We start from the raw sequence: 26,073 nt of genomic DNA, 5'->3' as shown, positions 1-26,073 counted from the left end.
ACCTAATTTGCTAATCTGGCAACTGAAGGGTGAAAACACTTGGCTTTAAATACACAAGGGCTGATTGCTAACTACACACAGGTGAGCAAAACAAGTCACAGGTGAAACACGAGGCAATCAAAAAAGGAAGTAGAGGTTGCACTAAACATGATAAGAACAAAGTTTCAAGATAAAACAGGAAGTGGACGCAAAGACATGAGCAGAGAGTTGACAGAATACAACAGAGGGTGAATTTTCTTTTACAATTCACCCATTTACATTTTATTTAGGCCCAAACCTATGCATATTTAAGGGTGGGGTCACTTGAGAGACAGGCTGTCTGCCAATAGTGTCCTCTGCTTTCAGTCAGTCACCCCTCGCTCTTTCACAGCTCCAGACTTTTGTCCAAATCAGTCACTTCTTGCCCCATAAAAGTAAAATGACAATTGCTGAAATACCAAGCTTTAGGATTCAAAATGACAGCACTCAATCCAGTGGGTGATGTTAAGGTGGCTTCATCCAATATTTTTTTTTTTTTTTTTACAATCTATGGGACTGACGTGTATGCAGGAGCGTGCATTGACAGGAGTATGCATAAAAGACACAAAAGGGATTTATGTGATTTTGAAAGTAATTGTTGTTTCGCCAATTACAACTACAAAAACAAAATATTTGTTTAAAAAATAATTTTAAATTTAAAATATAAGCACACACACACACACACACACACACACACACACACACACACAAAAGCCTAGAAAAAAAAGGAAATGGGCAAGAAAACCACCCCCTGCTCATGAAGTGTAATTTTCTCGATCTGTATCCTAATGGTCATGGTTTTCTTCAAATTTGTGGGAACTGTAATGCACTAAATTGTTCTCTCCATTACAAATCTGCATGAAATGAATGTATGAATTTACAGTAAGTCCTGTGTAGTGTTACCAGTTAACAATGAACAGCCACATCTCCAGCCTGCAAAAGCGGGTTTATGATAACACATTTCTTTTTCTATTTAATGATACATGTTCAGTAGTTATTGGGAGTCGAGCAAAGGGAGCAAACATAAAAGAAGACAAAGCTGTGTTGCATCACCTCGGAGGTGTTTGGGCCACAGCTCCAGAGGTGTCTGCATTCTGAAGGAATGGGATTTGCTTCAAGCACAGCACTGCCTATAAGTTAGAGGATTACTCCGGTCCAGGCTGTGGCTGCTCAGCGAGGTGTGGGCAAGTGTATGGTTGCATGTGAGAGAGTGAATGTCTGAGTGTGGGTGAGAGCAGGGGAGAGAGTCTGAGCCTGTACACAGTGTCGGTGTCTGTAAACAACCTTGTGTGCAGCACATCGCCTCGGGGTGTGAAACTCTGAGGGAGAGGCGGCTTACTCGGAGCAGCTTCAGTTATGCTCTCATGTAGCTTCCTGAATTCAACATGCCCTGCAGGCTTTATAGGCTTCATGTCAGGATCAGTCACAGATTTGTTAACCTGATTCTGAGAAAGGATTTTTAAATGTAGATACACAATAATGTGGACCGCAGACGAGTAAAAACAGAAATCAGATCATTTCCGTAGCATTGTGTTATATGCTGTGGCCAAAATGTGTTTTATGAAGGCAGCAGCATGATAAATGCAATATTTTCATTGCTTGTACACTGCATTGCTTCAAAATTTCAATTATTGTAAATGTGTATGGTACTTTGCTTGACAATGAGGCTCATTGTCTTCTTCTGTTCATAGGCTTTATAATCTGTGTATTCAAAGAGAGAAAAATATAGCACCATCTGCTGGTGGTCAGTAGTAATCCATTTATCAGAGTAATTAAATGTAATGGGATGTTTCCCCGCAGCCACTCATTACAGAGCGTAACCGGCATATCTGACACTATAATGAAAGCTATGCAGGAATAGTTTATCTTCTTAATTTCATTATAGGCGCAGGTCAACTCTACACCATTGACAGTTTGTGGAGTACTTACGCAGTGCTTGGGGACATGCAATTATACACTTGACCTTTACTGTCTAAAATCATATTCGGGTCACTGTTAAATTCAGAAAATGTTAAGACTCACATTTTGTACCATTTGGATATTCTTACTGATTTTTTATTCCATTTTTTTTATGTCTTTTTTTTTGTTTGTTTCCAAAGCACTTTCAATTTTTGTTTTTGAAATATCCCTCCAAAAATTAAAGGATGTTATTGCACAGAAGGTTTACAGAGGTTGTTTATTGGTAATCCAGTGATAGGTTAATTTGCTCGATTATCAACAATAAAGGCAGTCAATTAAAAACATAATCAAATTAATTTGACTTTAAAGTTGGAAATGAACAAAATAAAAGACAAAAATAATAATATTAAAAACATTCTTATATAACAATGTTTTGACTTTATGTTATGAGACATCAGACATTACCTTTCCTTTTTCTTCTTTATGTGAGGTGTGAAGGTTACAGAAAAATACCACATTTTTGTTTCCATTCATCTCCCAACAATCAGTCTAGTCAAACTAATTCAGAACAGGGTTACTCTTTATTTGATCCGCTTTTTCCAGTCGCTTTCTCTACAGAGGCATTTTTCAGTAGTAGCCATTTTCTGTTCGTTAAAACTGAAATCTCCAAAGATACAGCGTGCCTGTTTTCACCTTTATCAGTGGCAAGAAGTTATCTGAATGATGTTGAAGCTACTTAAAAAGATGCAATAGTTAAATGAAAATACAAACACTATAATTGTGTCCTGGTTCCAAACGACATAATAATTAACATTTTTGATTTATAAAGGGCTGACAGGGAAGTTACAAATTAAAAGTACCTAAAGATGGCAGCATTCATAGGCTGTAGCCTAGTTGCTGAAATAGATTTTGGCATTGTACATTTCTGCAAAACATGGATATCTTACATTTGTACTTTTATGTTAAACGTGTTTAATATGTAATGGGTATGTTGAAAATATCTTTTTTAAAATGTATTTTATTATTTTTTTTCAATTCTATGTTGTGACAATTCTGTAGTTAACACCTTAGGTTTAGCTACAAGAAAGTCACCATAAACTCAGCTGGAAATGTCCTGAACTGTCATCCAAACCATTAGGTGATGTCAAAGTAGCTTCGTCCATTACTAATACAGTCTATGACTGCAATTTGTCCATTGATCTAAGTTGAATTTTTTCATCAGTAGGTAAGGCTACACGCTAACCAAATCCATCAGCAGTTACACTCCTGTGTTACTGACTCTGCTGCCTATAAGAGCCTAGCAACACACTGATGCACATGGGCACATTAGGAAGCCACTTCCTGGCAACAACAACACAGCAGGCTACTCTTTTTCCCCTTTTCTTTGGTAAATATCTTTCACATTCAATTTGAAAAGACAGAAGGTTTATAGAATAAATATCCTTAAAGCTCACAGTACCATACAACCCTAATGTCTGTTTATTCATATATAAAAACACAGACTGTATGACGGCATCGAGAGAAAAAGAAAATCCTTTTCTCCTATCGACTCACACCTTAATTTTTTTAGAACAGAGCTGTGAAGCCTGGTTCTGCCCTGAGGTCATTGTCGCATGCTTTATGCACAGATAACAAACACATTTCAGCAGGCACGATTTTGCAGAAAAGAACAGATTTGTCCTGAGACGTAAACAACCTGAATTGGCAAGCGAGCAAGTGAGCACACATACATAGCAGCACACACATAGACACACACGTCACATAATGTATCCTGTGCAAGGCCAAATGGTGCCATGGTCATATTTGGAGATGACGGCAGCCCATAAACATGTATTGTGTGCCTTGGCTCCAGTAGTGAAAAGCAAGATTGAATTTGTATATAAGAGGGAAGATTTGAAACCTGAGGAATGGCCACAGATGGAAAAAACACCATTATTTTCATCATTTCGCCCAACAATAAAGGTTATATATGACTCATAACACCATTATAGTCTGATGTTTTCAATTCCTTAAGCTCATTGTGTTTCAGGTCAGTCATAAGGCAAGCCCTGCTGAATCAGATGGATGTAATACTAAGACATAAAGATATATTTTTCTGCTTTTTTTAAAAACTTTTTTCCTGCTTTTTTTTTTTAAAACATAATTTGACAAGACAGAGTAGGTGCCACAGTCAGTTTTTAACAATTCATCATTGAGAAAAAAAATTAGAAAATTGACAAATAAATAAATAAATAAAACATGTGGTACTCAGTGTTGGGATGCAAGTATATAAACTGTAATGTACTTAAGTAAAATTTTAAATACTTCTATTTTATACTACACTATACTTCTATTTCACTACACCTCAGAGAAAAATACTGCAATTTTTGCATCAACAGACACAGTTATTTACTATGCAGATGATGCTGTTATATCAATTTAGACCCAACTCAGCCAGCTCCAAAACAAAATCCAGCAATAATATTTTATAATATACATTACAATACACAGCTTACAGGTATACGTTAGTACGTAAGTGTTGCATTTAAGGAATATGTTTACTGCTGTACTTATGTTTGTCCATTAAATGCAGGAGTGTTACTTGTCTTGATTGTGGTTTGCTAAGTTTATATATAAAGGATCTGAATACGTCTTCCACCATTGATGAAACAAGTTGATGATGTGAAACAAATGCTGCAATATATGATTTCTACTTTAGGTAAGGTTGTGATTTCTATGCAGGTTTAAATGTCTAATGTTGGAGAAAAGGTTAGCCTGCACACTTTTTTCCCACATGAATGTTGTTTTTTGATAGCCTTGCACCGGGATGTGCGTGTAACTATCTATTTTTCAACGTAACTATCTAATGTGCAAGATTTAGTGGCATCTACTTTGTGAGGTTGCAGAACTGAAACGTCTCCCATTTACCAAGCGTGTAGGAGAGCTATGGTGACCGGCGAGAAAATGAGAATTACCCTATCTAGAGCTGGTTCTGTCAAAACGCTCCATATGAAGATAGTAAATGACTCATTGTATGATGACAAAAACACAACAGTTTCTTCTTATCAGTTTCTGCCATAAATACCCCTATACTACACACTGGACCTTTAAGCACATGTAAACATTTCATAATTATTTTGGAGTCTTTGTTTCGAGATCTTAAAATCTCATCTTTTGAGTTGGAAACACTTCTTAATCTTGTCTCCCTCGGGCTACACACTGTGGCATAAAATGTGGATTTTACTTTGAGATCCTTTGATAGTAGTCATCATGCCAAACCAGACGTGTACTTGAGAGAGACTTTTTCTCTCTGTCGCTAATTTTGTCTCCTCACAATGACACTGCAAATGTGGATGTGTCATGAAGTCAGTAACAGAGTATTCAACAGAGGAAACTCACACCTACTGTAGAAGCTGCGACAAGTCGCCAAGTGACAATGTCACAACAACCGTAGCAGACAAGACCAGTTGAATAACTGGGCATTTTTACCGCCTACATAGAGCATGTTCAACAATATTTCAATTAAACCCCAAGGCTGATTCAGCTTTAATTAAGAATATCCTTCATTGTTCCTTTTGTCACTGTTAATATGTTTTAGAGTGTGTGTGTAGTATTTCTGTCTCTTTATTCTTTGTGAGTGCTCTGCCAAGTGTGCTGTATTATTACTCTATGATATTACTGGGATGAGTTCTCTAACAGTACAGACTACATTACATGCGCTAGTTCTACCCACTGCAATGTAAGAAAGACATCTAAAAACGCAACTAATATTTGTCATATTCATTTTATTATGATAATTTCAGACAAAAAATACTGTATATTTCTTTAGAGACAACATAGTAGTGACATCAGCTAAGTACTGTCTCAAGAAATGGACCCATTTTAAATGGTGCAAAAGTAACACTGCATTTAATACTCGAAAAAAAAAATCAAAGCAGACACCCTGACGTGTTGTTAAGGTTTCAGATTCTTTGGTACAAATTCAGAATTTGGACATTGTTAACAGACTGGAGGAAGGATCCGCTCACATAAATGAAGGCACAGTTTCTATTGTACACCTACACGCAGACACACATACAGTACACATACTGCCTACACGCACGCACAGACACGCACATATTTCGGTAACTGTGTAGAGTGTCTGAGGAGGAGGAAGCTGTTGTCAGAGGTAACGAAGGGAACTGCAGGGTTAACAAGGGAATTAGCTGGCAGCCTGTCTGATTTTACCGTCAGTGCTCAGACAGAAGCTGTCCATCACTGGGGCCGGTTTAGCACAGATACAGAATAACTGACATTTAAAAAAAAAACTAAAAAAAAAAAACTAAAATTAAATATAAAAGTTCTCACTAACCAGAGCATTTTCACTGTTTTAAGTTTGAATGTTCCCTGCAAACGACAAGTTCGTGAGTGCTGAATATTTTGCTGGGATGCTTCTCCGCGGTGAGACATTCTGTCTTTCAGAATGTACTTCCCCATCACACCCACTGAAGATAGTACAATGAGCGCAATACAATGTCAGGATGTCAGTATCGGCAGAGATATGCCATGTTTTTTGGACAGGAGGGGAATCTTAGAGCAAAAGTCAAACAGGGGTTAAAACAGCGAACCAAATGTACTGTCTTTGATATGTGAGGTGACACGCACTGTCTGCGACTACAATGTAATCTGAAAGCATATTTATACGAGAATACGAAACAACGAATACAAAACAAATCTTATGCATTTGATAAGTGCCTTAATTAGGAATTGTCCCAGTTCTCCAAAATATAAAGAACAAAGCATGATAAGAAAATGATTCAAAGAAAATAATACAACACTTACAAAAAATAAAACATGGTAGAAAATAACTACATATGGACATGACATCATATTGCACAAATACTCAAGTGGCAATTTGTACTGGCCCTCTTTGTTCTCTGCCTCTACACAAATACACAAAGAAAATCAGGCATGCACAGAGACATGTACATGCACACACACGCTGAGTTAGAGAGGGGGAGGGAGGGGTTAATAAGCTACACAGCTCACATACAATGAGGAGACATTTTACAAATGCAGCTAGTTTGGAACATATTTTTGAGATTAGGTTCGAAGGTGAATAAATTATTTTTAACCAAATCAGAAGGTGAGTAACTACTGGGAGTGTGAATAAATATGCATGTAAATCGGTGTGTCAAACGTATATAAAGGTTTAACGTCACAATTTTGGTGGCTTTGTCAAAGCAAAGTGGATACAAATTGCTCACTTTGCACCACAGGACTTGACGTGCGATGGGAGTATTTTCAAAGAGGTAAAAGAGTGGCGATAAAAAATATAAAATACATTTACATTTGTACATTGAAACAAATTCACTGGGTTCACGGATCAACCGTCACTCTACAGCTGCAGCCCTCATGAGTCCCCATCATGCATCTGTGCAGCTTCTGTCTAGCATTAGCACTGCAGTGGCTGATGCAGCCCATCAAATGTAGAGAGCAGAAGTTACTAATCTGAACAAGAAACTCATCCGCCTCAAGTGACAGTTTCCATATGCTTAGACGTGTCATGTGACAGCTGGAAATAAAGCTAGAGCTGAATTTTGAAAGTCCTCACGAGGTTACAGCAAAACTGGTTGTCAAATGTGCTTTTATTACTATTGATTATACTATATCTTCCAAATAGGCTGTATTCAGAGCTGGTGATTTATGTGGGAAGTTTAAGTTCAAGAGGAGGGTAGGGGAGCTTGCAGGCTTTTAACTTAGTTTTAGACAAATAGATACATGTATATCAAAAATACCTATTTACAGTCCACATCTCTGTTTGCCATGGGGTTTTATGGAGTTTTCAAGCTTGTCCGTTTAAAACAAACTTTTACCTCAAATCTCACATGGAATTTCGTTTTACAAAAGAAATTCTGACTGAATTTCATTATGGAATATTTTTAGCCTATTGATTGGACCTAAAGTAGGGCTGGCCCGATATCAAAATTTCATTACTTGATTACTGTGTTCAAAAATGCTTACGATAACAATATTATCACAATGTCAATAAACACTTTTTGGATGATACAATAATATCTAGACACGTACATCACTATCTTAAAATATCCCCTACAAGGAATAGAAGTATAAATAACCTGGATTTGAAAATCCCATGTTTTGCTTTCCAGGATCATCTTATCCATTTTACTTTTGTGCCGTTTTCAACGATGACCAAATACACCCAATCCAATCCAGTGCTCTACAATGAGCAATGTAGGAAGAACAGCTAGAATAATCAGTGTGGTTTCACTTTCAGTGTTTTTCATTTGAAGAGACAGAACACAGCAAGGAGAATAAAACTGCTATGAACTTTTTTTGATTGTGTCATTAAAATGAATATCAAGTAATGATAAAAGTTCAAATTAAATAACTTTTGTTTGATATTGACTGCTATTTGGGGGATTGTTTCTGGGGAAAAATCTTTTTTCTATTGTACTGAAATGTTTTGACTAATTTAAAACTTTTATTACATTTTTTTGAAAATGTCAACGAAATCTAACTTGAATCCACCTTCCTGCTGGGATCAGGATAATTCAAATTTTGGGGGATTAAAGGTATCCCATTGCTACTATAAGTTTCAAACAACACTTATTTATGGTTTGATCCAGATCATGATCCAAACTGGATTGAGTGATTCAATCCAATTTCAGAATCCCTTTTGAAAAAACTCATTTATATTTTAATAAAAATCCAATCTGATCAGATTGCTCCTGAACAACTTGAACCAAGAGTTTGGTCACACTGATCCATAATATCCATAAGAGCTCTAAAAACTATTTCCTTTCTGTGCAGTCATCTCCAATCACAAGGGAGCAAATTAGCTAGCTACATTTTGAATGACAAGACACTGAATATGAGCCAGCAGGTTTGACACTTGATAATATCTTGATCTTTAAAGATAGGAAGTTACGGTTTATACATAATAAACTTCTGGTTCTTCCAGGTTATGCTTAGGCCTGCCTGAAAACACTTTATTGCTATAGATATTCAAAAAAGGTGTTTTTGTATGTATGTATTAATGTCAATTATGACATTATCTGGGAATGGTGATGGACAGAGAATGGACAATGTGCAAAGGAAAAGTACTGGAATTTCACCTCCAGACAGACTATTTTGGGGAAACTCCACCCTGTGGGTGTAGCTGCATGAGTGGTGCTTAAGTCCATATAAAAGTCTGAAGACTGATGTGCAGAGTTTTGGAAATGATTCCTCATTATGGGCCCATTACTCAGCTCTGAATACAGCCATGTATCTCTGCATGCTGTGCTGTACATTAGAAAAGTGATTATTCCTCAGCTCACATAAATAAAAGCACATTTTTTTCTCCTTAATGATTCATAATTTATAGCTACCTTTGGGCCATAAATATGATTTTAGGATTGGTTTTGTTGAGTAATTAGGAAATCAAGTAGTCTCCTCTGAAACTTTCAGAAAACACAGAAACACTTGACTTTGGTAAGAAGGCCCTGACACGGCTATTGGATAGCATGAAAATGGCACCATGACTTTGTTTCGTGAGCTACACATGACCCAGAGGGTCAAAAATAAGATTCACTTAAAGTGACACAGAATAAAAACAAAGGCAGAAAATAAGATCAATTCACCAGAGAAGTCTAGTGTTAAGTTTAAACTCACCTACTGACTTCTAAATAATAGGAGGTAGCTGTTAACTATTGACCTCGAACTCCAATTAAGACAAACACCCCTTGAAGTGAGCATTTCATTGACTGGTATGAGATCCTGACATTTTGAGCTTGTCCGCCCCCAAGATGTCGTTGATAACTTTTTGGGACTGACCTAGCCAAAAGCCCTTCTTATTTTTGTAGCTTAGATGTGAATGCAAAACAGCTTTTCATCTGTTTTTCAAAGTCGGTCTTTTGACTGGTCTGTCTCCTGTCTAACTATTATTGTGCTGCCATCACACAAGCACAATTCATCGAAAGGAATGCAGTGAATTTCCTGTTAGCTCTTGGGGGATATGGTTTGTTTTTCCTGTTGCTGGGAGCCAATTTATTTTTTTTTCTCTTGCCCTCTTTAACTTCCTGTCTAGGAGCTTGACTTTACAGAGAGGCTGCAGAGGTGAGCGTCAGAGGCCATTGATTACACTTCTGTTATCCGTCACCCAGCTCCCCCCCCGATCCACCATTACAAACTCCCAGATCACATCCATTTCAGGCTTGGTGAGTCTCAGACGTGGGTTGTGCTTTTTAATGAGAATTTGATGGGGGCGGGGAAGGGAGAAATGCTTTTTAAGCATTATTAAAGAAAACAAAAGCACAAAACCCGTATAGGTGACTTTGAAGGGAGACGGTGGCTCTGCTGGTGGTGGAGATTACCATAATCTCATGCCATGCTGCTGGTCGGTGTGCTTTGAGTGCTTCCAATGCTTGCGTTGGCGCTGCTGTTCTCAGAGGGGGAAGGGTTGGTAGAGACAGGTTGTCGTTTTGCTCCTGAGCAGGGGCATCCTGAAGAAGGATGAGAGGGAAGCCAATAAGAACCTGATGAAAACGAAAGAAAGGACCAATAAAAAGACAAGAAAAATGCCTTACCAGGAAGATTTGCTGCAGTTGAGCTTATGTCCAGGCTAGTAGGGTACCCTGAAATAAGCAGACGAGACTATTTGAAATCCAGACAACTCAGATCTTTATTCAACCAAAAGCAGCATATTGTTAGTCATACATACCTGTTTTTATTTTGATGAACCACAGCGCTCCAATAAGTAAAACTCCAATCAGGAACCCTCCAAAAGCAATGCCCAGAACACCAGGTAGACCAAAATCAAAGCATGGTGGGGCTGAAACATATAAGAAAAACAACAATGTATGCAAGCTTCAGGTAAACAACAAGAATCACAACAATAAGTCAGAACTACAGACTGTATATAAAGATCGACAACAAGACAGCTCCCTAAAAGTGAATCTAAAACATCTTATCACCCCCTTGGTGGTTGGCTGCAGTATAGGTGAGATCCTGCACCCTCCATGTTAGGAGATGGGACAAGGGCCAAACTAAAAACTCAAAGTACATGTGAAATACATTTTTCCCCACAGAGGGTTTCTGTAATTTTAGGTGGGTCATATCATGCTGATGTTTTTTTTTAAGTTTCATATTTCCGCTAAGTTTTAAGTAGTTATTTGATGCTATAAAAAGGTGGTTTGACGTCATGATCGAAAGCTGTTTGTGCCAGTTCGTGTTCTTGCAATCAATGGCACTGCTCGCCGTTGTTTGGGTGTGTGTATGGGCAGGAACTTAATACTGCGAAGATTGTCACTGCACAGATTGTTACTACACAGTGGGAGGAATTTGAGACATGTCCTCTATCTTATATACAGTCTCGGTCAGAACTGATGGTTATTATTCAGGCCAGCATGAAAAAAGAAAAATTGAGATTTGAAATGTTCTTGGTATACAGTAGGTGGTCAGTCACAGCAAGCATTCTGATATTGTTTGTTTTGTCATCAGACAGACTTTATTTTCATGTGAAGTTATAGTTGCAAGTTGTCAATGCAACATTTAAAATTCAGAGATATAATATCATGTATTTGAATATCATTATGTTTCACTTGGGAACAGCAAAAAGTTCAAGGATTTCAACAACCTTATCAGATTGGCTGATTTCTCCAGAGAACTGTAACTAACAAGAAGTACCAGTTGCCAAAACCAAATTTTCTTGCAGTCTAACAGAACGCCCACGCAGTAATTGTACTGGCATGTCAAGTGAATACTATGTTTTTAGGCAACAAAGTCCTGAATTCAAAATGTAGGAGTTTCCTGGCATGCACCAATACAAGTGTGTGTGTGTGTGTGTGTGTGTGTGTGTTTTAATCGTGCTTTGAAGTACATAATCATGCAAGAACAATTATTTTTTGCCAAAAAAGTATTTCTAATTCCTAACTATGATGGAAAGATAACTTACAAGTTTTAAGTCTCTACAAGATAATTTTCATCCCACCAACAGCTGCCTCAAAGGTCAATTTACAGACTGATGGCATAGATTCTAAAACGACTAGCAGTAATATGGTCCTTTAATGCAACCCTTTTCTCTTTCCTAGTTGCCATGGCAATAAAAGCAAAATGCAGTAAATACAACCGTCATTACTTTTGCACTGGTAGACAACAAAGTGGAATGAAAAAGTAAATGTGTGCTCATTGTCTCTGTCCTAATTTAATGATACAAATTTCAATATACAATCAAGTTTGGCATTAGTGATGTTCTGTATGCTGGCTTGAACCGCGCAACGTGCTTCACTGCTGACAAACTCAATATAAGGCATAAAAAGCAGAGCCAGCAGCAATAAAAAAATAATTTTGCTTTGAATCGGTTCTGAAAGGGAAAAGAGCACAGGCAAACACTGAAACTCGCTCCAGCACATGACATACAGCACTGTGGCACAGACATCCGGCGCGAACCCGGCAAGGCTGTCCTGCAGTTTTTCCTCGCTCATTGTAGTCTGGCAATGCAGTGAACGTATTACCTTGAGACGGACATTATTTTTCGAGAGGGCTGTACAAGAGATCATTGACGGTTTTCCCCTTCACTCAGATGTCACCTTAAACTCAGTTGTTATCTGATTTTGCTTCTGATATTTGTGCAGAAATAAAAACATGATATTCTGAAATTCCTGAAAAAAACTTATTGAAAAAATGTTCACTGAGATCAGTTTTTGACAAAGGAAGCAGTTTGAAGGTTTGGAACATCATATGATCTAAAATTCAGTATGCTTCGTATCTGACTAGGCCAAAACGACTGACCAAATTTTTCAATTTTGTAACAAAATCTTAATTTAGGAATGTAGTTTGACTCTACAAGGCCACACAAACACAAACACAAACACAAACACACACACACACACACACACACACACACCACTTTGTCTGAAACCATGCCAGTAAGCTGTCAAAAGTCCCTACTTGAACCTAACACAGCCAGAGTGTGCATGTTATGTGTTGCATATACAAAAAAAAAACAACAAAACACGTGCTTTTCCTTCTCTCCTTTCTTTTGCTACCTGAGGAGATCCTCCCACAAGTATCTAGAACATTTTGAAGAATCTAATCATCACCTTGGCACGAGTTCCTCTCACCTGCCTCTGCTGCCTCCTGTCTCCTGGTGGTGTGTGCTAGGCTAAGCACTATACTTGGCTTTATACAATACAGCTCCCCTTTCCTGAAGTACATTAAAGAGGAGACATGAAGAACGGGACACAGTGGATTTGTTTTGTAGAAAATTACCACCACTCTGTGCATCATTTGTATTTGAATATGTGTCTAATAATGTACAATGCAAATATGTGTCTAGTTTTGCTCATATCAGAACGTGCAACATTTTAAGTGAAGTACGTGGACATTAGGAAAGTACAAAGCCTGATACTGTGCATGTGGCTCTATATGGTTTCATTTATTTGTTTTTTTTTAATGTTGAAATTTGATTAAGCAACAGCATATATCAACTGAATTAAACATGACCCAGAGCACTGAAACAGTGACATCTTGTGGGCATTTGGACCGACTGCGTCCCAGACAGCCATCTCAGTTTGTTGATCTGTCATAACATTCCACGACCCCGAATGAGCCACAAACATCACAGCAACTCCAGCCGGCTTTCTCTCGAGACTTTTTTTTGTCTGCAATCAGTCACTGTGTTAGTTTGTACAAGTGAGGCTTTGACAGCAAAGCTGAATAAACAAGAGCAGGAAGCAGAAGCTCCAGTGCAGGTGGAGAGGAGGAGGCAGACAGCAGGCCTGCGCTGTGACTCCCTGGAGCCCTCTGGATGAAAACTACCAAACAGGAATGATCGCTGAATGGAGCTCTCAGTCCTGCCCAGTGAGGGGTCGCTCCAGTCCTGCTGATATAACCCTTGCATAGCTGACACTTGGTAATTAATGGAACAACATTAACGGACCTACCACACCACAATGTTAAAATGTGGGCTATTCCTGTACTCGTCTCCAGAAAAACATTTTTTAAGTGCGTAAGTTACAGCAAAACAGCAAAGCGGAGGACAAACAGGACACAGGAAAGCACGGATGAGTAGTTTAGTCTGACGTACCAACCTTTATCTTTCTCCTCTAAGAGGAAATTGAGGATAAAGGAAGCTTAAGGAATAAACAAATCCATTATCAGCCTCACAAAAGAGGTCCGACAACTCCAGGTGATTCCACATTCAATCAACATTGACTACCTTTTTTTTTAAAAGTGAATAATTCGAATTTTCCTAGAAATTAATCATCTCTCTGAGAACAATTCTGTCTTTGAGGAAAGACATCTCTCCATGTCTGCCTCCACTGCGTTGAATGGTCCGACAATAGCAGCAGGGCCAGTGGCTGTGTTTGGACAGCAACACAGTTAGACCCCCTTGGAAACACAAAGGACTTCACCTCCCTCCCCTGAGGGCCATTACTTCTGATTGTGGCCACAAGGTCAGCCTGCAGACCTTCCTAAAGGACGAGGCCCAGCCCCACAGCCCCTCTCTGGCTTCACTGCATATCCTGAGTTCACTGCTATGACAACCGCCTGCGCAGCGCTTGTTGTGCACTGAAAGCAACAATTGGAATGGAAATCATAGCAGCGAGCAGCAATACACTGGCTGGGCACAAGCCTAGCAATTAAGGCCTGAAGGCCAAAAAAGGTAATTCAAAAGCTTTAGTTTTTCTTCTGAGAGTTCATAAAGTTTATAGCCGTAGAATTGATTAAGAAACTTTCCTTTTTTACAGTAAGACTTTGTCAAGAAATAACACCTTTTTGGGACAACTTTTTTTGTGGATCAATGTGGAGACAGGAGCTTTCTGCATTTGTTGTGTGGGATGCTTTTTTAAATTAATTTGAAAGCAATTTGTTTCTTTTGTTTGTTGATTGCACTGTTGAAACAAACAAACAAACAAAGAAAAAAGATTAAACTTTCATGTGAACTTTCTTTTTTCACCGAACTGACTTTTTCTTATTCCGAGCATTATATAACATTTATATTATAATATTTATGCATTTATATGACAAAGTGACTAAAACATGTCACATTTGACTGCTTTGTAATGTTTTTTTTTGTCTTGGAAGTTTTAATGAGCAGGTTATTGCAGGAAAAGAAGAGAGAAAGAAGTCTACTCGGTCTAGTCACGTGATAAATTGGAATGCAGTCCAAAGGAGGCTTTAGCAGCATCTGATTTGGACTTTGAAAAAAGTTCATATTTTGGAGTTTAAACTGAACTCACATGGTGGTTGCAGACATGGCTGGGTAACCTCCAGATTCCTCTTCACTCTTCCTCCATCTCCACATTTCTAGTAAAATGGTGAAAGAAAATACTTATCAATATGTGTCAAAACTGCATTCATGCTTCAGTTTTCTGATCCTGCTAAATTTGAAGAGAGGCTGAGTCCTATCAAAATGCTCCCATCACAGCAGATCTTCAGACACTCGATACAAAATATTCGACACAACCAAAGGAAAGTCAAATACTGTGTAAAAGCCTACCTCACTGTAGCAGAGTTTGACGGAGCATTCGAGGTCCCATGTGGTAGACGTCAGCTCTTGGAGCTGATCTAAGGAGAAGCTGAGCCGGGTGCTGTTGGGACAAGAATTTAAGGAGCAGGCCTCTGGCATGAAGGGCAGCTTTTTCTCTACAGGGCATGAGCCCGTGGAGCGCACAAAGCAGCTGATCACCTTGATGGTCAAGACAATATCCCCTAAAGTGTGCCCTGAAATCTAAAGGAAACAGAGGGAAGATCAAATTAACCAAGAATCTGTTGAATGAGCATTATAGCAACAAACTTCAAGTGTAACAAAGTCAATTATACACCAGAAATATGTGTCACAAAGTAGTACATCTGTTAGTAATGGGGGTTAGGGTTAGACTCAGTTTCTGTACCCCTACGTTTACTTCCGGGGGTCCTCCCTATATATGCGTGTCCCGCCTTTACCTTTGCCCTTTTTGTTGATGTTCTCCATGGGAGAGGTGAACGACAGCGTGGTCACAGAAATTTCCTTGTTTTAGCCTTTCTGTTGTAGTCCATCAACTACATTTATGAGTTTACCTGCTAGCTTAAACCTATTATGTGGCACATTAAACGCATTCCTGTGTCATTTAATTTGTCTAGGGGCTCAAGTAACATAAAAGATGACTGGTGGAGGATTCTATTATTCACGTCATTTGTCAGAATTAACGCCTCCAAAGATGTCCTGGTGGCCTTTTCATCTAAACACAACACTAAACACTACCGGTTACACAAGTGCAGTAAGTTTGAGCTTTGATCTCCCCTCCCGAAACTGACTGGACCAGGCCCAACTCTGCAGGTTCCAGAGCTGCACTCAGCTGTGATTTCTCAACATTCCTCTGGGCTTTAAAGGGGTCAGGTTCTCAATAATTTCCCAGAGTTAAAGCACTGCATTTCTGTATGAATTGACAAACGGTTAAGTTTCATTTTCACTGTGTTTGATGTTCTGCTGCTTCGCGTCCAAACTACAATCTGCCGTTCCAAGAGTGTAGTTCTCTGATTCAAATGGTATATTCCAACAGTGCACCAAATTCACAAACACTCCAGTTATTGCCAGATTGCGCTATTTATGAATGTACCCCGTGAAACAAATGTCTGTTACCACACTTAAAAGATTCTGTTGACTGTAGTTTGTGATAAATATTTAAACAGGCTCGGGCACAAAGATGCTTCTGCAGTTCGGGCTCAGGCCTGGCTTGGACTGACACTGTGTGGGTTCATGTAGGGACAGGCAAGTTTGTTTTTGCACCCGATCAAAGTTCTGCAATCAGTATAAAACTATGAGCTGTGTGTCAGAACAAAACACAGAATTGGACAAAAGTGATTTTGAAATGTTTGTCACAAACTGATCAGTATTATATATCAGCTGCTAAACAAGTTTTTATTGGACATCGCCCACCATATTTAGCTGTTTTTAAGTAGGAGTTGAGTTAGGAAACGTGAAATACAGCCGAGTGAATGAATTATTTCTTACCTCTGCATAAATTCTCTTGTCGCTCTGCACCTTGGTGTTAGCATCCAGGGGGGAACGATAGTCTGGGGAGGTGTACAGCTGCATCTGCAGCGGCATCTGATGAGGGGCATTAGTTGTAATGGGAGGGATGGGTGGTGTTACTATTTCTAAAACGAGGAGAGAAATGGCTAAGGTTAAAAGAAAGATCAACGAAAGATAAATAATTTATATTGATTTTTTTCTTTTATCAATTTATAACTTTATACAGATACCACACTTAAGCTGCCCCAAGACAAAATCTTGTTTTTTTGTAGGATACAATGAAAAGGATAAGAACTTGAAGAAATCCAGACAGGTATTCAAACTGCAGCATTTGATATTATGTATGTGAATAATGTATTGAATGTACTACTGATGATGATGAACACTACTTTTATTATTATTAAAGCTGTCATTATCATTAAAATTTTCCATCTCACTGCTGGCATTGTGTAGCATGTATAATGTGTGGGCTTTGGCTTTTTGCAGGACTCCATCTACTCTGCTAAAAAAAATGCCTCAAAGTTGAAAACACTCTTTTTTTTTTTACTTTTTATCATCTTACCTGCAGCGCTGTCTTTTCTTCCGAGAACCAGTAAAACCATAGAGTCCTCTGATCTGAGTTCAGTGTAGCTGGTGAAAGTAGTGGCTTTGAAATGATCTAAAGCCTTCCTTTGCACATCCTCTGCATTGTCGCTGTTCAGTGTAAACAAAGGCTCAATCTTGTGTGTGATGGTGGGCAGCAGGATGTCATTGTTAGACTGTGGAAAGAGAAGACGAGTCAAAATAAATCAATAATGACTTGAAGATCTTGTATGATTAGTCACTAAATTACAGGTATGTTTTTACAAGCATCTTATGAGTGAGAAATGTAACTATTTTATTTCATGAGCTAAATCACTCAAATGACAACAAAGTAATCACACAGAGTGGAGGTAATAAATCGTATCTCATGGTTGTGAGGCAATACATACGCATACTCTCTGCTTTAACTACCAGAGTGTGTGTGTATGTGTGAGCTTACACCAAACTGGGTGTGTTGTGGGTTGAGGAAGGTCCATGTGGTGCCCTGAGGGCCTCTCAGGAGCACGCTGGTCTTCTTAGAGTCAACGCGAAGTGACACATTGCTGATTAAAAAGAAAAAATATTATAAGGGGAATTTTTGCCAATAAAGGCAATAAAAAAATGCATAAGACTACGTCTTATAATGCTCAAGGTTTACCGAATGTTGGCATTCTCTGGGATGTTTATGATGTGAAGCTCAGAATCATCACTGGGGTTCTGCTGCTGTGGGGAGCAAGACTTGAGCGAAGAAGCCAGGGGTGCTGTTTCAATCTTCATAAAGTGCTTCTCTAATGCATCTTCATTTCTGAGTATGCAATGGCCAGAGCCAGGTTTGGTTCCTGTAAAACCACAAACATTCATGTGCATCATTGTTCATTCATTGTTTGCGAAACAAAAAATGACATTTCAGGGGAAGTTGTGGGTAATAAAATGATTTCTGCATGCATAATCTCATATAATAAACAAGACAACTGCTCCAAAAGTGGACCAGCAGCAATTCTGTTTAAATGTTGAATTGTGGCAGAGGGCTTGTGGCAGCAATAAGCAATTACAATTAAAGCCTATTTTATTTAAATATTTATTCAACAGGGTAGTTTTACTTAGAGTGATGCTCTGAGAGGCTGTTTCCGTTCAGTGTGGCTAATAACAGAAGTTTACAGTGTTTTCCTCGGTGGACAGCACTGGGGAGCTGTAGCCCAGTTTGCAGCAGAACACCAAACACCAAACTGCTGGAGCAGGCACATTATCACCTCGCCTTTCTCACTGTGGGAGACGTTCCAGTGGCAGTCTCATGAGGGTACGCTATGCTCAGCCTTTGACCAAATAACAGTGACTGATGGATTACAGGTGCACCCTGGTGCAATGCTCAAATTGGTACAAACATTTTTTTTTTTTTTTCAAAATACTACAGTGGAAACGGGGGTGATATATCCCACAGCATCTCATATAACCTCATCACACCAAGTATGAAGAGCAGCACCAACACACAATGGCATATTTGTGCCACATTTTGACAAGAATGCCAGTGCTTGGAACAGTGGTGCCCACAAGGGGGGCCACCAACTGTCACTCATTGGCCCCCATTGTAGAGAAAATTGGGGGCTGACATTACTGTCTCAATTGGCTGTGGTACTCTCATTATTTAAGATAGAACAAAGTTACCTAGTTCGCAGTACAATACACTGGCGATTTTAAATGTTTTACAATACGTTGAGTATTGTGACAACACATATTGTGATTTACTGCAATTCATTAGCTTTTTTCATCCGCAAATTAAGGAAAAACTTTGTCACCATTTGTTTTATCTTGTAAAATAAAGTTTTAAGTCTGTTCGTGTGATTTTAGTCATTTTCATTGAGGCGACATTTCTGTATTGGACTGAAAAAATAATTGATTTTAAAAATTTAACTTTTATTTTTCAGTCCTTTTTCAAACTACCTACTCCAACCAGTAATGACTGCAAACGTATTTTTAAAGTTGATTTTAAATAATTTGAAATAAATATATGTATTTTATCTTTGCACATTTTGTCTGGACTTTTGCTATATGAATGATGATTTTTCTCAAACAATGGTATGTGATTCTTTAAACCCCCATACTAGCATTGTTTTCCACTAGTCTATAAACTATAACAGCATAACCAAATTCCTGAAACTCCTGAAACTTCCTGAAAGTTATGGCTGTGTCAACCCATGATTTTCAGTGGCCCCATTTGGCCACCCCTAGGAAAATTTCTGGGGGCACGACTGGTTTGAAACATACTGAGCAAATGTAAAAAGTAGAGAAAAAGTGTATGATGCTGCAAGCTTTTTTTTTGAGAGTTTTCCCCACTGTGAAAGTTTACTACCATTACAGTTAATTGATCGCTGAATTTAAGCCAAGCACTGCAATTCTCCATGCATATATGAAACCAGCTTTTAACCACCTCCTTTGAAGCCTAAAAGGGGGAAGCATTTGCGACTAGAAAGATTTCGGCTGCAACATCACTTCTACTTTCAGTTACTATAAGTCCTGCTGACTTGTAGCTGTTCAACAAGAATTTAAAAGAACCTTCTTTAACACTGTTTAACAAGCCTCTTTTGCACTAGCAATAGCGTGACCTGAATTTTTAAATCACATTGAAACATTCAAGAAACCTGAAGGACATTTACATATTTTCTTCTCAGCGAGCTTTCAACTTGGCAGTGCACTGTTGTGTAGTCATCACACAGACTTTTCAAACGCCTACGACAAGGCCTACGCAAGTTCACCTAACACCTCAATACGGGCCAAGGGATACAACAAAATAGCGATGTAAACCACTGCACTGCTTGAGTAATTTTAATGCCCTTGTGTGGTATGAGTCACTGAAAACACAAACTAAACTAACACTGGCTAAAAACACAGCATTTCATCACAATTTTAAAAACACATCCGTAATGGGAAAAGAGCAGTAAGCCATTGCCAGAATGTAACACCCTATAATTGATAGACCTGTAGGGGGACAGTCAGTCATGAAGAGAGGGGTTAAAACTAAATACTGTAAATGGCATGGCACATACGAGCAGCCACCACTATTCCAGCATCACCCGTTAAATCTCAAAACTCCTGTCAGAGCTCTGCTATGGCTCTGACCGCCTTAAAGAGGCTTTGTTAGGAAATAATTGTGCTTGCATGGAGCATCCTGCTGCTATTGCTGCTGGCAAGAGCAGCCAATAACATTCATAACGTCCATCCTTTAATCAGCCATGAATTCTCACTTCAAATCAGTGTTTTTGTGCATCTGTCTTTAGTATTGGTGGCTTGTCAATGTACAGGTATTTATGTTTTAAACATGCAGCAAAATCAATAGTAGTGCTGCCTATTACATAATTTCAAATGCAAAAAGCTTTATATATGTTATAGATTAAATGAGTGCAACTTTTTGTTTGGGAGGTTTGTTTAAGTCTACACAGATTCTCTCGTTATTAAATTCTGTTTGGCTGCTCTTATTGCTCATGCTGCTGTTTAGGTCACTGCTGTTTATGATAAAGGATTAGTAGGTACACATAGCACTCCCATGGAAATGTCAAGAAGGGACAAACATAAGACTTGTCCAAATTAGTATGGATAGTCTTCGTGTGTAATTATAAAACATGAAAAGTATGAGAGACAAGGTTTGATTTTTAGAATTGTATTCAGTGTGATGAAGTCATTATGATAAGAAACTTTTTCAAAAAAATTAAGAACTTTCTCAGAAACAAAAACGAAAGCTTCACATTATTTTAATTTAATTTATTAAGCTTATCACTAGTTTGAAATATAAAATCAGTATTTTGAGATACTAAGTCAATATTTTCATTATTTTTACAAAGCATCTCATTATTTGGAGATAATAAATCACCACTTTGAGCAAGGTTTTACTTATCTTTAGATATTAAGTCATGGTTTTAAAATAAATCATTATTTTGAGAAAAGTCAGTTTTTAAATTATCTTGAGATACTAAGTTAGAATTTTAACTTAATTAACTTAATTTTAAGGTTTCTCATTATTTGAGATATAAACTCATTTTGAGAAAGTGTTTCATTATGTTGAGAAACTAAGTCATTATTTTTTGTTATCAATCATTATTTTGAGATACCAAGTCATTCTTTTGTGACAAGTCATGATTTTAAGAAAATGGGTTATTATTTAATTATTTTGAGATATCAAGTCATTATCTTGTGATATATAAGTCATTATTTCTAGAAAGGTTTTTATAATGTTGAGCTATCAAGTTGCTATTTCGAGTCATTTTTGTGACAAGTAGGTCATTAATAATTTAATTTCACTATTTTGTTTCTCATTGTAATGACTTACAGGATTTAAAAAAAAAAAAAAAAAAAGAAACCAAAAGAAATGGGCTTCTACACTAAAAGATATACTATGCCGGATTTTCCTAAAAAATGTGTACAGAATCATACAGAACTAATCTCTCCCATTCATCACTTTCTAACACAGTTCAAGTTTGTGGCAGTGTGGTTTTTCTGCAGGGACTCTGTCCTTTGCCCATTTTCGTATTTTCTTCTATATTCTGTGTTGGGGATGTTTTGGGGGTGTAACCCCCACAGTGCTTTATAAAAAGCAAGCGACCAGGTGCCAGACTGTAAACAGCAGGCTTTGTAGTGTGCATTTAGAATACAGAACTGTGACACAGTATTATATTTGGGAGGACAATATATTCTCTTATTGGTTTAAGGTGCCTTTGTGGGAGAATGGCCATATGGCAGCTGGTGGTGGGCCCATACACCTTATTTAAAAACAGCATGGCATCTGGTTCTGAGAGTATTGTCAGTCAGCTCTCTACCGTCATCGTCTGATCCTTACAAATTTTCAGAAGTCAGAATCAAAAATGTGAGTATACAGAGCATGCAAGAATAATAGTATGCTTTTTTTCATGCTATGTGGTTTCATCAAAGCAGAATGTTTTCTCTGCGATGTACACTGGGACAGGATTTCACACACACACACACACTAATGATAACAGAAGATTCATGATTAATTTTATCGAGAGAGCTCTAGAAACAAACCCTGCATCCATCCCTGATTACTGTACCGCAGACTCACTGCTGAGTTATGTAAGTTGGGGCTGTGTGTTGTGCCTCCTGTAATTGCTTTGCTCTCTTCAGCACCAAAAATATTTTTTCAGACCAAAGATGCAGATAGCATATTTTAGATAAAAGTCATGGTGTAAGGGCTGATAAATCTTAAACTCTTCTAGGCAGGCAGAAAATCTTTTGCAGTATTTTGGCGATCTGATAGAATCTTATACAGCTGTCTTACATGCGTCCTCAGTTCATTACCAGACCTTGTAATCGACTCCCTCCAAACTAGCAGACACAGCCCACAAGTTATTACGCAAGAGAAACCCTGTTTGTTAATAAACTTTCAGCCAGAAAAAAAAATTCTCACCTTTTGTTCCTGTCGATGAGATTGTTTTCAGATTACGGACCGTGGTGAATGAAGTCACACCTCCAAACTTCTGTCTTGCCCACTTGACCAGCTCCTCTTCTTGAGTGGGGAAGTGTTGCTTGTGGACGTTGTCTTGTTGTTGATTAGCGAGTAGGGTAATTATGGAGTCATTGTTTATCTGAAAAGTAGAGCCCAAGGCATGCTTATGAGTCATTTAATACTATTTCCAGAAAGAACACAGTCAGACACACCTATATCCTAAAAGTCTGTCTGATACCATCACTACTGAACACAAAATTAAGTGAGCCAGCTTAATATATATTTATATTCTCCTCATGTCTGCTCACAATGTGTCATATCAAACATGTTTGCCCATCCTTCTCACTTCCCACTATTACTTTTTTTACCCTCCACCCAACTCTCCCTCTATTCTCTAAGCAGGGTGCTGTTAAAAAGAAATGTTTATTATGGTTAAGTGTCCACGAGCCCAGTTGCACAACCCTGTTGGAGCCATGGTCTTTCCTTTGCTTCCTGAGTGGGGCCAGGAAATGGGACCTTTTTTAGCTTTGTGCGTCACCACAGTCGGCTGGAATCTGGCTCCATACAAGGTATAAATATATACATCTATCCCATCGACTAGACACTGCTGTTTCCTCGTCTGGGCCAATGGGAAATAATGGAGTTTACATTAAGCTCTGCATGAATATGAAGCCGGGGGAGGGGCTTTGGGAATATAGTGCAGATTATCTACAGTCGGCTTCTTGACAGTTAGACTTTTTTTTTCTTTTTTTAAAATGTGTTCAATAAATAATGATTCAAGAAAGACAACATGTGCTCCAGGTTTATTTTGGGCTTGCCCTTCAACAGATTTTAATCGACACCAATTTGTCCTTCTTTTCTTCAGCGGACCAAAGGCCTAAGTGCTGTACAAGTACAGGGCCTCTTCATTTTGTAAATATTTCTCTTCACTGACACACAAGAATAGCTCTTTTCGCTCTATGTTTTTTTTAGGATGATACAATAAAATTGCAGAACAGAAATGTTGAAGATTTTTTTTTTCCAGGTGAAAATTCAAACTCAACTCAAATATACTGAGCTTCATTGACCATTTTATGTGCTTTATTTAAACCCTTTTCTTCATCATTTTCATTTCGTTTTCTTCATTTTTGAGCTACAAATGGCCACTAGAAAGTATTTTGAGGGATGCATTGCCAGAAATAATATACGTATATATATATATATATATTCATCTCGGGTCCTCATTCATGGCCGTCGCCATGTTGCACCGCCATGTTTCTACAGTAGCCCAAGACAGACAAACAAAACACTGGCTCTAGATAGAATCGTTTGCATTTTCGCATCGGCCACCGTAATAAGCAGCTCCTCCATGACAAGAGCATTGAAAGAAAAACAGAATTTTTTCCATGTGAAACTACTTAATTCTGTGTTTGCTGGTTTTAACCACCAGGTCTGATGTTTTTGAGAGGATGACATCAGTGCAGACTTGACCTCTTTTTAACCTCCTACAATCCTAGATTTTACTTTATAAGAGAAGAAAAGGTTCGAATATTAGCAGGTACTAGGCTAGAGGCCTGTGTGCGACATGCCAAACGGTGCAGCAGAAACATTTATTTTGTGTCTGATGTCTGTCTGATGTCATAATGATGTCTGCTGCCAGCTAGGATGGTCTAAGACTGGGGCTACAATAGTTTTACAGTTCACAGCATTTCACCAAAATTAGGTGAAAATGTAAAAAAAGACAATAGAAGAGTGTTGTTGTGTAGAACTGTTTTTTTTCTGTAAATCATCCTGTTCATGTTCATCAAGCATGCTTGTTTAAATGATAAAAAACCCCTTTCCTGGCCTGTCTAGTATGTGCGACTATTTATGTGTGTGTCCTTGCGTCACGAAGCGAGACAGAAACAAATGGTGAAAGCAGAGTAAGCCTGAGGGAGTCATTGGTCTTTCTACATTAATATTTGATTGACGCGCGATCAAATATAGCGTGAAGGGAAACTACTGAAATAAAAGAGGGAAAACTCGTCACGACAGAGCCAGGCAGAGGACAGGAAGAAAAAGGGAAATAACAATGGCTAACATTTTAATGATTACAGTGGAATTTAACTGAGATTAGTCTCTGTGAAATCGGTTTGATATTCTGCAGGCTCACAGTAAAGTTCAAGGAACTCCAATGTTTTGAGGGAGATGCACATTTCTATCTACCAGATATTACGGAAAATGCTGATGATACTTCATTCCCATCAGTCTGCCTTAGGATAAATACATGCTCTTTAGATTCTCCATTTTCTCAAATGATCAAAAATCTGTATCTTAGTTTTATATTTATATATGTGTGTGTATATTAAACACCGCATAATATGTGAAATGCAGAAAAAAAAACGGCTTTTGAGACAAACACAGTGTTAAGTAATATAATATATACTGAATGAAAAAAGTATGAAGACTTAACAGACAGAAATCTTGCTGTCTCCATGTTTTTTTTAACAACCCTGTGTACCGAGGCTAGCTTTTGAAGGCCAACAAGAGCTGTGATTGTGACACTGAGCCAAGCTGTCAAGCTGGTGACGTACTTTCTCAGACGCAGAACAGATGCTGTTTCTCTTACACTGCAATCTGCAGTAAAACACTATTATCCCCCAGTGATACTGCTCATCCCACGAAAACATCCTGTACTCACAGGCAATGTTGTCCAGGCTCTCGACAGGACATGATACAGGATGTGGGATCACACTGCTGTCAGCATATCAGTAACTGGTGACATTTCTGTAAATATGTCATCATTGTGACTGGTTAGCCCTGTTTTTTCCTTTATTTATTTATGTATTTTTTAACATGTATATCTGCCTATAATGTACAATCCTGCTGACCATTTCCGAGCATATCATAGATTTTGTTTTCGCCCGTCAACCAGTAGTTTAATTTCACGTCAGTATGACAAGTAAATTGACATATATGCTATGAACACGGCAACATTAAGTCATGTTTACTTTTTCTGTTAGAGTGAAATTGTTTTTGTGTGCTGAGGCAGATAAAAGAGATGGTTTTGACAAGTGATGCATTCGTGTGCAGGAGGAACGCTCTGACGTCAGCTGCCAAACAGATTTGCACTCATAAGTGCAAAAAATGGAAGACAAACAACCAGCTACAACATCAAGATAGAGGCAATGTGTGGCAGCCGACTGTC

At 38.3% G+C, this 26,073-nt stretch overlaps 1 protein-coding gene across 3 annotated transcripts in view; it reads right to left on the bottom strand.

Annotated features, from left to right (window-relative positions):
- Positions 1 to 5,661: 5,661 nt before the first annotated feature.
- The window catches only part of eng (endoglin), a 51,724-nt gene continuing 31,312 nt past the window's right edge, over positions 5,662 to 26,073 (bottom strand). Inside the window, exons 5-14 of one of the 3 annotated variants that reach the window (XM_042509604.2) lie at positions 22,869 to 23,046; positions 18,117 to 18,297; positions 17,919 to 18,021; positions 17,460 to 17,655; positions 16,877 to 17,022; positions 15,383 to 15,613; positions 15,123 to 15,189; positions 10,601 to 10,711; positions 10,467 to 10,514; positions 5,662 to 10,382 (exon numbers count right to left, since the gene is read on the bottom strand). In XM_042509604.2, coding sequence (XP_042365538.1) covers positions 10,261 to 10,382; positions 10,467 to 10,514; positions 10,601 to 10,711; positions 15,123 to 15,189; positions 15,383 to 15,613; positions 16,877 to 17,022; positions 17,460 to 17,655; positions 17,919 to 18,021; positions 18,117 to 18,297; positions 22,869 to 23,046 — 1,383 coding nt within the window. In that variant the 3' untranslated portion in view covers positions 5,662 to 10,260. Of the gene's footprint in view, positions 10,515 to 10,600; positions 10,712 to 15,122; positions 15,190 to 15,382; positions 15,614 to 16,876; positions 17,023 to 17,459; positions 17,656 to 17,918; positions 18,022 to 18,116; positions 18,298 to 22,868; positions 23,047 to 26,073 lie in introns of all 3 variants that reach the window. The other 2 variants (XM_042509603.2, XM_042509605.2) reach the window with 2 other exon arrangements.

Source organism: Plectropomus leopardus, chromosome 20, assembly GCF_026936395.1.
Source record: "Plectropomus leopardus strain MGB_pleo_1.0 chromosome 20, ASM2693639v1, whole genome shotgun sequence".
Lineage (NCBI taxonomy): Eukaryota > Metazoa > Chordata > Actinopteri > Perciformes > Serranidae > Plectropomus > Plectropomus leopardus.
Note: the sequence above shows the minus strand (reverse complement) of the source record. Positions and strands in the feature narration are given on the sequence as shown.